The sequence below is a fragment of the Ixodes scapularis genome, unplaced genomic scaffold, assembly GCF_016920785.2.
Source record: "Ixodes scapularis isolate PalLabHiFi unplaced genomic scaffold, ASM1692078v2 PGA_scaffold12__126_contigs__length_90152505, whole genome shotgun sequence".
Lineage (NCBI taxonomy): Eukaryota > Metazoa > Arthropoda > Arachnida > Ixodida > Ixodidae > Ixodes > Ixodes scapularis.
In genome coordinates this window covers 31,047,760-31,061,824 of record NW_024609838.1, presented here as the reverse complement: position 1 = coordinate 31,061,824, position 14,065 = coordinate 31,047,760, and the positions used below count along the sequence as shown (strand labels likewise).

At 46.8% G+C, this 14,065-nt stretch overlaps 2 protein-coding genes across 3 annotated transcripts in view; one reads left to right on the top strand and one right to left on the bottom strand.

Annotated features, from left to right (window-relative positions):
• Window positions 1-9,146, top strand: part of LOC8050500 — a 91,021-nt gene extending 81,875 nt beyond the window's left edge. The window contains exons 3-4 of the mRNA XM_042289503.1: window positions 6,678-6,867; window positions 7,931-9,146. Of these exons, the coding sequence (XP_042145437.1) occupies window positions 6,678-6,867; window positions 7,931-8,214 (474 nt within the window). The 3' untranslated portion in view covers window positions 8,215-9,146. The remainder of the gene's footprint in view (window positions 1-6,677; window positions 6,868-7,930) is intronic.
• LOC8050504 (TBC1 domain family member 2B) overlaps window positions 1-14,065 on the bottom strand; it is a 163,681-nt gene that overhangs the window by 98,183 nt on the left and 51,433 nt on the right. For both annotated transcript variants that reach the window (XM_042289501.1, XM_042289502.1), the window contains one exon: window positions 9,781-9,915. In XM_042289501.1, coding sequence (XP_042145435.1) covers window positions 9,781-9,915 — 135 coding nt within the window. The remainder of the gene's footprint in view (window positions 1-9,780; window positions 9,916-14,065) is intronic.

The window sequence follows — 14,065 nt, the reverse complement described above, 5'->3', positions numbered from 1 at the left end:
CTCCTCGTTTGGATCCGAAAGGAGTAAAAATGAAAAAGCGGATAAAGAAAAACGCTAGAAAAAACGTACGATAGACTCAAAGCAGCCTTCAGCATCCTCACAAAGACGCGCACATCTGATATGGAGAAGTCATTTAAACCCCAGAGAGTCGAAAAGGGCGTCACACTTCACCCATAATAAGGGACTCAGGTGAACCCCTGGGAGTTATTAATGGAGTCAGCCAACACCCCTAATTAAGGGGTCACCTGATGCCCTAGGTATAACACAGGGAATGAACATCAGACAAGTCCGGGGGAAGGGGGGGGGGGGGGGGGGGGGGGTCACTCGACTGGGGGTGCTAAGGTACCCCCATAAATGGTGAATTATAAAAGGGGCATCGTTTGACTCCCCTGAAGGGAGTACCCGTGTACACCCATTTGTTTTAAAGTGCTGGACGGATGTTTGTCGTTGCGGCCCGTGTTTTCAAAGGGAACAATACGCTCTTCGTTTAGCGGCGAGCGGTTTTCGGCGTTGCAGTTTTGGTATTTTGAAATAAAATTATAGGGCATTTTAGTCGATCGTTCCGATAACCATACTCGATATACATAAGGTTTTTTAGACAATTAAAAGCGCTAACTGAAACACGGACAAAATATGAAACACTATTGATTTTATTGAAGATCCACACAGCCAAGACTGTCGTTAACCACATCGATTACAAGCCATGAAACATTAACATATCGGCCATCTATATGAAGCTACCGAAAAAAATACATTTCCTTATTCAGCACAAAAATAGACGGCATGCTGACACACCTTTCACCGGCGTCCCTAAAGAGATAATAAACCAAAATTTGGATTTCAAAAAAAAAAGAAAAAGAAAGAAAAAAGCAATGCAGGAGATGGTAAGCGGGACGGAATCGCTACAGGACTACTCGTAAGGCGATATCTCGAATGGATGGCCGTATTTTTGGAAAAAGAGGTCGAGAATGAACCAGGCCGGCGAGGCGCGTGACGTAGAGATATCTCGTTTCCTCCTCTCTTCGCTTCGCTCCCTCAAGGCCGCGAGGCGGACAAGACGCGAGGCCGTTCTCTCTCCTTCTCGGAGAAACATGACGAAAACATTTCTGTCAAATAACCAATTTTTTTTTTTTTTTTTTTTTAATACGGTTATTTGTTTGATATCGCTGTATGAGCGATGTTTTGGTGTTCGTAGCATCCCGTTGCACACTTCTGCCGCGTGTTTTGTGGAATCCAGATTTCGGTTCAGCATCCCTTTAATAAAGAAGGCTTCAACCATTTCTCGTTCCGTGTTTCCGTTTTCTCTTTTTACAAAACTTCGTCGAATTTTAGCATTGTCTTGAACGCGGGTGATAAGTGTGTGAGCATGCCCCCCCCCCCCCTCCCCCCCCCCCCCAGTCTGTTTTTTCTACAATAAGGAAGGAAATTTCTTATTTTAGACGGCTTCATATAAGACTTCCGATATGTTATCGGCTTATGGTTTGTTATCGGTATGGTGAGCGACAGTCTGGCTGAGTGAATATTTCTTCAATAAGTAAGTAGCACCTGTCCTTGTCGTACGTGTTCATTATTTCGTCCGCGTTCGCGCTTTCAACATTTTAAATGATACGAACGAACTACAGACCCAACTAAAGCTGGACCAAAGACATAACCAAAGACCAACCAAAGACATAAAGCGCCGGCGGCGGGTATCGTTATCTGAGCGATTTACAAAAACTGTTTTTGCGCTCTGATAACGATAGCCGACAGCGACACGGCGCAAAGGCGCTGGCGAAGTATCAGGTACGCTTATCGCATGTTATCGAAACGATTTATCAAAAGTTCAAAACCTCTCTATAGTCGGTTGCAAGCTAAGAAAAAACCGGAAATGCCTCTCAGAGGAAAATGTAATCCTACGCCGAGAAACGCCAGCCAATCGTTTTCATGACGTCACGATTCCGTGGACCAATCGCGATCCTTTTAAACAAAAAAAAAAAAAAAAAAAAAAAAAAAGCTCAACATGGCTGCTGGCTTTAGCAACGTGACGCTAGTTTCTCGTGACAATTATTCGGCTTTTTTGCACCGTGTTTTACGTGCCCGAGGTTACGCCATGAAATCTTAATGGTATCGGCTTGCGTTTGCAGCAGTTTTTGCGCGACAACGTGAGAATCCAGCGAAGCTATCGCCAACGAAAATTTCGAAGTGGGCGCGAGGCTTAGCACTGCTGAGAGGTATGTTAGACGGTATGTTAGACAGTATCTTGGGCAGAAAGTGAATTGGGAAGACGGTACATTGGACATAACTTTCTTTCTTTACTAAACAGCTATTTCGTTGACAAAAACGTATTCTAACTTATTTAAATGTCCTGAATGAATTAAATAAATATTGTAGTAGTTTAAGACACGTTTCCTGGAAGAAGAAAAAGCAACGTTGCTAGCGAACTACTTTCTCGACGGCGGAGGCACTTCAGATGGGCGCAATGCGCTTGTGGGTGGAGCTAAAAGATTGTTCTTAGGTTGCGTCCGACTATAGTGTTTCGGATTCTCGCGCGCTTAAAGGGACAATGAAGGATATTTCGGATATTCTTTTGGCGATTGAACTGGGTTCCTGGCACGCCTCAGGCCACGTTGCCCAAATTTCAGCCGAAGCCGGCGTGTGTGCCGCGCAAATCAACTAAACAGTCGCGGTAATAATCGTACCGGGATCGATCGAGGCGACGCCCCGAGCGTTGCGGGAGAAACCAGCAGAAGCGGAAATCACGTGACCCTGCGGGGCCTGGAAGCGTGACGTCACAAAAGACGTGTCAGCGATTGGTCGAAACGAGAAACGTGCCCTCGGTCACGCTTTGGTTCGTGGTTTTTATGAACACTGTTCTAATTCCACTTGAATAACCATGGAAACTATAAATCGAACCAAAAATGACTACTAAACCGTAAACAAAACACCATAATTATTTTTCTCTTTGCTACACTGCACGCGAAACGGGCAACGAGCAACTATGGGCAAACAAAATATATAAAATAAAGAACACAGCGCGGAGCACGCGGGAGTTTTTTGGTTCTGGTTTCAGATGTCGGTGCCGTGTTTACTTTCGGAACACGGCACTCGAGGGATTCTGCAAAGCGGTAGTCATGCCAAATTTGTGCGCTGTTCAAGGATGTTCAAAGCGGTCGACTGAAGACCCGTGATCGTTCGGGCGATGCTAGTTTTCACCTACTCCCAAGCGATGAAGCATTGCGAAATCTCTGGTTGAACAGCGTTGTCTTGCGCAGAGGTCTCGGCGATGGCGTCAGAATTTGTTCGCTACGTTTTCGGTAAGGAGACTTTGAATAGAACCTTCAGGTTAGCCGGAGTCTGGGCGTAGGTGTGAGGCGAATCACTCTGGGTCGGCGGCAATTCTGGGGCGTCCTCGTAAAGAGGCATTCCAGTGTTCCGTATCCTTAGGAGCACCTCCCGTTCTGTTGGTGTCAGGTCAGTGAACGGGATCCCGAATTCGCTCGCGAGAGCGGCATTGCCGTCCATGTTGGTTCGACGAAACGACCGCGCCACCGCGCTGCTATAACCCACCGTGGTAACCAGAGTCTCGACGCCCTAAATGCTGCCGGTACCGACAATTCACATGTGACGTCGCTCCCTACGTCACCTCCGTTTTCGGAGGCCCAAAAACGAGAAACGCAGATAGTTCAGTTTCGGTTTCTTCAGTTCTTTCGTAGGTACAGAAATACGCGTCACAAATGTCTATAAAATTTTAAGCCTTTTGCGACTTCTTAGGGCCGGATACGCGGCAGCGGAGCTAGTCCTAAGAGATCGCAAGAGGCTTAAAAACCGGTCTGGTCTCTCTCGGTCGTACTCGGTTGCAAGAGTGTGAACGGGCCTTTAGGATCACGAAGGCCCGGTTAGTCTCCTGCGATGTTGCTGCGTCTAGTCAAAACCGCGGTCTGCAAACGTTCGGGACGTTTATTTTCGAGGGTGACCGTGCACGCAAAGACGTTGCAGAAATGGGGGGTGTTTCGCATGTTCTCCACAAACTGAAACATATTGCGATCAACGTCGACGTCTACTTTCATCAGGTCGGTGCAGCGGTGGCGGGAACACGTCCCTGGAAGATATGTTCTCATGGCAGAAGAAAGCAATACGCAGCTCCCAAGATGGAGCGTGTAATAGACTGCACCCTACAAACAGCAACTAACGATTATGTGTCTAGAATAGTTTGGCGTGGCAACCGCTGTGCTAATATATATATATATATATATATATGTATATATATATATATATAAGTGAAAAAAAATATTTTATTACCGAGCGGCACTAGGCGTCTCGGGGGGTCGTTCGGTCCTCCGAGAATTGACAAAAAATAAAAAAAAAAAAAAAAAAAATAGTGATATTGGAGAAAGCTGTCGGAAAGTTTTGCGGGCGGGGAAGAAAATAATAAAGGTTGTTGTACAAGATGGCCAATGGCCGCGGCGTATATAAACAATCAAGAAGCAGACAGAGGTGCCGCGTCAACCCAGAGAATAATGGTCTGGGGGGAAAGTCTCGCTCGCCGTTTCTTTGCTGTTCTCCGTACGAGCACTTTTTTTTTTTTTTTTTCTCTCTCTCTCTCCGGCTCCCGAGAGAACAGATTAGAGGGAAATCAATCAGGTCGGGATTGCCTTGGCGCCTCCTCACTTTTTGATCGACGGGAGCTGCTTTCGATAGCTCGTTCGCGAGGGTCCGTACTCTGCCCTGCTCATCCTTAAGCTGACAGTGCGGGGTGAAAGCTAAGCTACGTCGATCTTTTGTCACGTGATCACGCACTCGCCTCACACCCTCGGGGCTCTCCGTGAGGTTATGGGGCGAGTCACGTGACTAAACGGTGGCGGGTGATTGGTCCGGCGAGTGCGTAGCTCCCACCGCGCTGTCAGCTTAAGGAGTGATAGGAGTAAAGGCCATCGCGGCGAAAAGAGACGCACGAAAAACAAAAGTTGACAAGTGTTTGCTCAGCTCCGTGCAGCTACTCTATTTGAAACTCGAAGGCCCGCTTCAGACGGGGCAAATTTCTCAGCAATTTTGGGGTTGCTGGCGGGTTGTTCCCCAGCTTTCCCTAGACCGACACGAATTGCTGATGGCGAATTCCATTGGTCGTTTTGGAGCGCGCCGGCATCGACTTTTCTGGAGATATCCTATTTCACTGGGCGATCGGGATCGAGACGGATGTGTTCCACGGGTCGTTTTGGATTAGCTCCCGCTCCGGATCTCGATCTGGACCCGAGAAAAGTCGCTCCGCCGATTTCGGCGGATTCAACCGGAAACCAGCCGGGCCAGCCCTCGGCGCACACACGTGACTTCCTTTCTCGCGGGGCATCTCGCCTGATCTCGCCTTAGAAGAATTCGTAATGGCCGCTCGGGAGGTGTCGCCTGTACCACCCGCCTTACTGCTGCTGCTACTTGACGACAGTTCATCTTCAAGTTGCTCGAGCAGCTTCCGGCATTCCGGCAATCTTTGCTAGAAGCTCCTGAGCAATTCCTGCCGCTCGTGCGTCAAACACATGTTAGCGCCGCGATTGCGAAAACGTCTTCGAAACGACCGCGGCGGCCGCGGAAGGGGGATTCCCGGGCAAGTGAATGATGGGAAGGCATCCACCGATCCCGGAGCAGTGGTCAAATTCCACTGGGGACCCGTAGGCGGCGCGACCCAGTTCGGATCGTGTGCTCCATTCCGGATCTGGTCAACTGATCCCGGCGCGCTCCAAAACGCCCAGTGGAATTCGCCATGAGATCGGGTCCGGCTCGAAACAAGCGAGGAACTCAAAGACGATTGAAGTGGCCGCAACCAATCAGGGACGCGATATTTTCACGTGATACCCTATGCCGGTGATGATGACAACTAAAGTATTGATCTTGATATCTGATTTAAAATCGATCGTTTTTTTTTTTCTTTTTTAAATAACTCGTTTCAGAAAGATGAGTTACTATTCTCAACGCCATTTAAATGTACAAAAACACGTTCACAGCGCGTAACTGTGTGTCTAAATAGTGCAAGAAAAATAAAATTTAATGATGATGATAGCTAATTGCAGAAACTGGTTGCTGCGTGTGAACGCGGGCGGCCCGTGTTGCTGGTGCTGCGACGTCAAGTTGCTGGGAAAAATTGCCATGTCTGAAGCGGGCCTAAAGGAGGCGATGCCACCCAACGGGAAAGACGCGAAGGAGAGGAGCGGGGAGCTGCCGCCTATGCAAAGTGCGCGGGGAAAATTGCCGCGGCCTGGCGGTTGAAATATGAAACAGAGTGTGGATTCATGGCACGGGGTGGTAGTTACTACGCCTCTCATTATGAACGCATCGTTTTTCTGACGTCACAGAAAGGGACAAATACAATGTCCCTTTCCGTTTTCTTTGACTATTCACGAAAAGGGAGAAAGGTCCGCTTCATTATTTAGGATTGGCGCCTACAAAAACGAAAGCTTCCCCTAGAGTCAAAGCACGCTAACCCACATAACACTAAGCCCTGCGTTTTTTTTTTTTTTTTTGTTTTTTTTCGTTCGTTTTTGCAGGAGCGGTGTGAGCAAAGGGATGTGGGCGATGTTGCGATATCTCCCCTACAGTTCTTAGGCTGCGCAGATAGACGAATACGGTTTAACCCTTGGAATCGGGCAGCGGCTTGCGCCACCTAGCAGGGGGTACTAGCAGCATGACACTTCCTTTCGATTCTGCTGCAGAACGAGAAGGAGCTGAAGAAGATCCAGAAGCACGCCGTGCTCTCGGTGCCTCGCCACGAAGCCAGCCTGCAGGGGGACACCCTGGTGAACCGGCGGGCGGCCCACAAGCGCCAGCACGACCCCCACAGCACCGACATCCACCTCCAGGACCTGGCGCACCCTAACGGCGGACACGCGCACCCGCACCACGGTACGCTGCGGCCGCGTTCAGACTGTTGACACCATCTATCTCTAGTGGCGGATATAGCTTAGTAGTCAGACCAGAGTGTGAAGAACATAACCATTTTAACACTTTGAATACAATTATTAATTAAATGCATAGCATTTATAGGGTCAGCTCATAGCGTTTTCGTGTCCATGCCTTAGATGTAGCAATGCCACCTAAGGTAAGGACGATATGGAAACTGACTGCTTCCTCATACCTTATCATCAGACATGCCCACCAGAGCGCCGGGTGTGGTCGTTCTAATCAGATTTTGACCAGGGAGTATTTTGTGAGCACCAGAACCAGACTGTACCTCATATTGAGGTCAATAGTTTTGGGAGCCAGTGGTTCGTAGCTGCTCGTGGCAATCGAGATGTCTCCATGTGCATTCAAGAGATCTCATTTAGCAGTTCTGTGAAATGAAATGATGTGTAATACGAAAGATCAGGCCAGATAGCTTTCTCGAAACCTCACTGGCAAAAAATTTTGCTTGCTTGTTCTACCTTACTAAAACCTCATCGTTGTTGTGGGTCATTAACTTAAGAAATAGATTATTATCATAGTCGTTTTTAACATTGTTAATATCGCTTAGCCACTTTGCCTGTTTAGAGGATTCCAATGACAGGTTTTGGTATTCATTCATTCATTTGCTTATGTTATGTGCTTGTGAAAAGTCAATGCTTTCGTAACAATGCATAACAGCAGGATTAGAGATTATAGTCAGAAGCAACTTAAATCTAAAGCAGAGTTAAGCACAAAGTAGGCTAATTTACATTTTTACAACTAATTTACATAACTTACACCTTCACCGCGTGTACTTCAAAACTGTTGACTCGGCTCTCATTCTATGCTCTCTGCAACAAAGACGTCGCTGCTGCGCATGCGCCGCCAACAATGCCTGCAAAGTTCCGGCTCTCCTAGCGGGTTCCGGACAGTGTTGCAGAATAGCAGATACAATCTACGAAAACTCGCCATCGACCCGCAGTTCAGCACGGTTACCATAGCGTCCGCGACTCAACGCTGCCGCTTTGTCTCTCGTGCGTTGCAGAGAAGCTGACCCACGCCAACCACAGGCCCTCCGTGAAGCACGAGCGCCACAACACGTCGCCCCCCGTGCGCTCTGGACACCAGATCCACCGCCCCCTGCCACAGTTCGACCGCGAGGACATCGAGGACCGCCGTCCGGTGCACATCCACACCAACAGCAGGGCCCGCTCTGCACTCCGCTACGCCAAGCAGAGCCGGAGGGTCCACAAGGACGGCAAGGAGCGCAAGTTCAAGAAGGCCTTCGAGAAGAAGTCTCAGCATTCCAAGCCGCACTACGTGTGGTAGAGCGACCGGCGGCACGGTTCGCACGAGCAAGGAGCAAGGACGTTTTCGGGGTGGGAGCAAGCTTAAAGAGTTCTGTTGAAGAGAGGGGGGGGGAGGCGCATGATACTCTCATTACGTTAGTTAACTCAAAAAATCCGAGCGAGTGTCTCGTTCCAGAACGGTTACCAGAGTTGCATCTCGGACAGTGTTCGTTCCGTACCCAGGGAGCACTATGTTGACGAGACCTGCGGTTAAGCGCGGATTCTTACAACGGGTGCCACTTACGGATCTAGACAAAAAACAGGCAGTGCGTTTCGGGTAGAGCTCTGGTCACTCGTATCGCGACGAGAGTATTGAACATTTTCAAAAATAATTGGTTTTCGAAGGAAGACTGAGAGGTTAATTGGGCCGTGCTCAAAGCTAGCTTGCAAAATCCTGTTTACTCCGTCAAGGTGTTCGATCTCTGTGCATTGAAAAAAAAAAAATCAAAAGGTTTCACAAGAACTCAACTGCTGTGCAGCTTTGTAAGGAATGAATGTAATCTCTGTTATGTAAAGGAATCGAGACAGCTAAGATCGATACCGCAACTGTTGCCCACAAATTTCATATTGCAGGAGGATAGAAACTTGAAAATGAAAATCCGGCAACGATCGCTAAGGAAGTGGGAGCTTGTTTGGAATCCTGTGGAGCGCTTCGGTTATGAAGAGTGATGATGCTGATACTTGTTCGAGCATGCCATTGCAGGCTACGATTTTCTGTGCATACTCTTTTGTTTTGTTTGCATTTTGGTGGTTTTGGCTCTCAGCATTGCTAACATCAGACTTTTCACGTGGGGAAATCGACAACACTTTACTTCGTCCGCTCATTAATGATTCCTTCGAGTATGTATACTAATACAAAATAAGACATAAAACGGTGATAATAAACGCTCAAATATATTTTTTCTCAATTGATTGAAGTCTTTTATCAAAAAGCATTCCCATAACAAGCACAAACTTGTTTACTTTTTATGAACAGAATAACTTTAAATGGTGGAACCTAGCATTTCCAGAAGATTTGTCATTAAACCTACCATGATATATTATGTAGCAAAGTACTAAAAAAGCCAAATTTTTGCGTACAATATTGCTGACAATATTATCTGTCCCTCCCACGGAATCGTCAAATGAGCACCGTTAGAACCAAGACTAACACAGATTACTGGCACCTATTATTGCGTGTTGTACATGCATACCAGTGTTGCTGTTACGTTTTTCGTGAAATGTGATCAAAACCATTGCCACCATTCAACTTATTCCTTTGTTTTCCCATCCTATGACAAGGTATAATTAGTCTTTCTGGTGAATGTGCTTCCTTAAGTTAACTAATCTGCTAAAGGCACACACTGCTGGATGACGTCCACGTGCGAAGATGCCACATGTGCCCCTCTTTACTGGCACACATGTTCTACAAGAACCAAGATTCGAAACTTGGTTTCCTTTTTTTGTAGTTCCAATCATCTCTGGCTGTTCTTAATAAACGCGGAACAAGAAAAAACGCTCCGGCTCAGTTTTTTGTTGCCCTTTAAGCGAAAAACTGCCGACTCACTTGGCCGAGTTGCCTGGTGTTGGTCATCTTCTCTGGCATCGTCCGAAGGTAGCGGTTGATTGCCATGTAGTCCTCCTGGTTAAGGATCTCTGTCTCGCATATCTTGAAGATTGCCAAAGCGAACCGGAACAGCACCTGGGAGAACAGAATAATCTCCTTCTTTTCCCATTTCGTTCATTGTTTACTGCTTGATAATGTACAATGGTACGGGACCGAAAAAAATGAGAATGCGAAAGGTAAAGGCTACAAAAAAACGAGTGCCCTTGTCACTGCAGATGGCTTTCAGTGTGTCAAACGTCTAGGGTTGTGCAAATATTCAAATAGCAGTAGCTTAGAATAATATGCTATTCGATATTCACTTTGAAATGACTTGCGATATTCGTATCTCCCTAAGTGTTGATCGCACGAGTGCGCATCTTACGGAGCACGGGTACACTGCGCAGAAGCGACACTCGTGAAAGCGGGCTCCGCAAGTGTTGCTTCTCTGCAACGCACCTGTGCTCGGTAAGAAGCGCTCAACGGGACTAACTCACCGCGATGAACACTTCGTAAAGTACAAATATTGTATAGTCGCATGCTTAGAAGGAAAGTATACTTTCAAAGCGGGATGGTGCGGGCATGCACAAAGTGTATTTAAAAAGAAACAAACTTTGTGAATGCTGTATCTATACACTACAGTTATTCCAAAAGTAAACTGTGGCTATTATTCAAAAGTATGTGTAAGGCAGAGATTTCCTGACAACCTGCACTCATCATTCACGATTATCCTTGTTCCTTTTCTCTAGTTTGAGATTCAAGAAAGAGTACTTCCATATAGCAAGAAGGTTTATAAAGTCCCCCCCCCCCGATTAGTTACAGCTGGGAATCTCTATAGGTTAAATTTTATGTCAAATGCGTTTTTTAGTCGCCAAATCAAGTAGGCATTGGACTTCCTGAGGCCACTGTCAATAATTATAGTTAGATTAAGATTAACTTAGGTTAGATCAGATGGAAGCTTGGGAACAACCTTGACGAGTTCAGCATGGGTGCAGTAGTGGAAGGCTTGGAGAAATTATTTGATTAGAAAATATTCAGCCAAAACTGCTATTTGCTTTGAATTTGATTCAAACTCAAAATCTGCCATTAGCACATGACTACCAACGTTGCAACATTGAACGGAGGGCAGACGACTAAGACTGCAGCTGTTGCAGATGAGAAGATATCTAAAATAATCCACAGTAAGCACTGACGACGAGGACGGTATGGTGATGGACGACCGTTTATGACCATACTGCAGATCAATGTAGAACATCTTGAAGAAGTATCAAAACGTCTTCTTCACCAAACTTTAGGACAGTGCCAAGGAGTCCGATCCCTATTCAATCCTCATCACCAGTGTTGAGTGTGGATTGTTTACATACTATATTTGCAATGGTACAGGAGTGAAGGAACTAGGCGCAAGCTGTCAGCCAGCAGACATGCCCCGAACACAAACAGAGTGAGGCATGACCTGAACTAACGCTGAGCACTTTCATAATTCTTACAGACGACAACAAAGTCCTAGCGGAATATTCACAAAATGCTCGCACCTTTTTTTCAGGTGACTGTGCTGTGTTTTTCCCACACAGGCCTTGTGAGACATAATTTAGATGTGGGCAGGTCATCGAAAATGATCTCATCAAGAAACAACAGATTGATATAGCGTTTGTCGTCCCACTTCACGAATTCCAATTACCGAGCATCAACTGGCATCCCAAGAAAGGTAAGGCTCTTAGCAAAACGTCGGAATGCCTTTCTGAATTTAGTCCCGATTTTCCTTCTCTCTCTTCGGCTAAAGAGTGCACTAGAAAAGTATGAGCTGGTGCAGGCTCTGCATTAAGAAATTTCTTCAGAATTCCAAGTTCAAGAAAGTGAAGTAAGGCACAAAATCCAAAACACACTTTATATCTGATATTGCACATACTACGAGGCAGGGTCCGCAAATATCCGGGACTGCTGTTGTATGTTCAGAGATTGTTAGAGTTACAAAGTTGAAACACATCCTCCTTCAAAATAAGCCCCCCCTTCCCCCCTTTATTACAATTACAGACTTCTTCTGCAATGGGTGCATGTCTTTTCAAATCGGTTCCAGAAACCATTCTTTACAATGGCCTTTACAGGGTTCGTGCAGGTTTTGAAGATAATAATTCCAAGGGTTTTCAAGGAATTTTAAGGCCGTCTCTCTGTCTGTCAACTGTTTCCTACTTCCAACTGTTAGTGCAGTAGGAAACCAAACATTAATAGGGGCGAACCTGTGCCCAAAACAAATATACAAAGAGGTAGCGTCGCAGGCGTCAAAGGTCGGCTCGGCAGTATAGCATGATTGAGTGCAAGAGCGAGACTGAGGTGTTCCAAAACCAAGAAGGCCCAGCTCTTGACACACTCCTAGAGGCAATCAACCAATTATGGGAGACAGGAGACATTCCCTCTGACTGGAAACATTCCATTGTGGTCCCTATCCCGAAGCCAGGAAAGACACCCAACAATCTCCAAGCGTTACGACCAATTTCGCTCACACCAACGATTTGCAAGCTTGTAGAGAGGATGCTGGCCACACGAGTATCCTGGTGGCTCGAAAGATACGGAAAATATCACCCCGCACAAATCGGCTTCCGACCGTACTTGGGGACTGAGGAAGGCCTGTCGATTCTAGCGGACGACATCATACAGGTGTCACCCCACAGTCAGGTTGTACGCATGGTGGTAGCTTTAGACATTGCCAAAGCGTACGACAATATTGACTACAGAGTCATAATGAGCAACCTTATAGAGCTGGGGCTTCCTCCGCGGGTCACACGATTTGTTTACTCCTTCCTTAGGAATCGGAACATTTGCTATAAGGGTGGATGGACAACAAGAAGGATGCTTTACATCCAGTAGGGGGAGTCCCCCAAGGCTCCGTCTTGGCTCCGCTTCTTTTTAACATTGCACTCATACCTCTGGCATGGCAACGCCATCGGGTTCTGGACGTCAAATTTCTCATCTATGCTGACGAAGTCACTTTATGGACCACTCACAAGGACCTCTCTAGGCAAGCCAAGCAACTTCAAGAAGCCCTTGACATTCTTCTGAATTATTCACAATGTGCTGGGCTGGAAATTTCTTCGCAAAAATCTAGCTACGTTATGGTAGCAAACAAGGTGGGATGTAAGAAATTTACCCAGGCCCCCTTTCAACTCAGGCTGGGTGCTATAGCAATACCCGAGACTACGGATGTCCAAATATTGGGTCTGGATATACAACAGTCAGGAAGTGGAACTCAATGGCTCCGAAAGATTAAGCAAGCATCTGCCACCACTCTCCATCTCATTCGATGCATAGCACCGAAAGCTGGTGGTGCTCGTACAGACATTGCTCGACGGCTGGTGCGTGCTATCTTGCAACCGCAAATAATTTACCAAGCGCAATTCCATCGACTCACGGCGGCACAGTGATCACAATTGGAAACCATTCATCGTGACGCAATGCGCGCTATCATGGCGCTACCTCGCATTACTCCAATTGCAACCCTACAAGAACATGCGAGGCTGAACACAATCACGGAACTCATCTCTCAGCGAGAACAGGCAAGGGAAATTAAACAACAGTTTGTACCAGCGGTTGCTGCGCTACATGCGCATTTTCAACGTGGCCCCCAGCTGAACGTGCAGTCGGAGCCGATAACTCCATGGAAATACACCCACATTACCACCAACAAACCAACCAAGTTACGACGTCGCGATCAGGGGGGCACACCCTGCCAACGTCCCTGCCCCGAAACCCAACATGACGACCACTGTCAAGTTTACACGGATGCAGCGATCTTCCCAGACGGTGGCCGAGTCTCATTCCTCAGCTCCACACATACATGCATCCAGGGGCATCAGCAATATATATCTCACGAAGCCGACCCACTTGTCATGGTACTACAGGCCTACCACAACACTATACAAGCAGTGACCACCAAGCTGCCGACGATCCGCCATGTTCACATTTTTACAGACTCCTTAGTGTCAATTCGAGAGCTCAAAAAGGTTTCCAAAGTGATGGAACTGTGTCAAAATATACACATCCTTCAATGCAATACCTCGACCTGCATTAAGGTGTACTGAATTCAAGGTCATGCCACGAACCAATACAACAGAACCAATACAACAAAAGTACAATAACTAATTACTTTATTACTGAGTGTGTCTAAATATGTATTATGTTATTTGCATGAACCACCTTGTTCCTCTCCCCCTCTGTAATGCCTTCGGGCCCTGAGGGTATAATAAATGAAATGAAA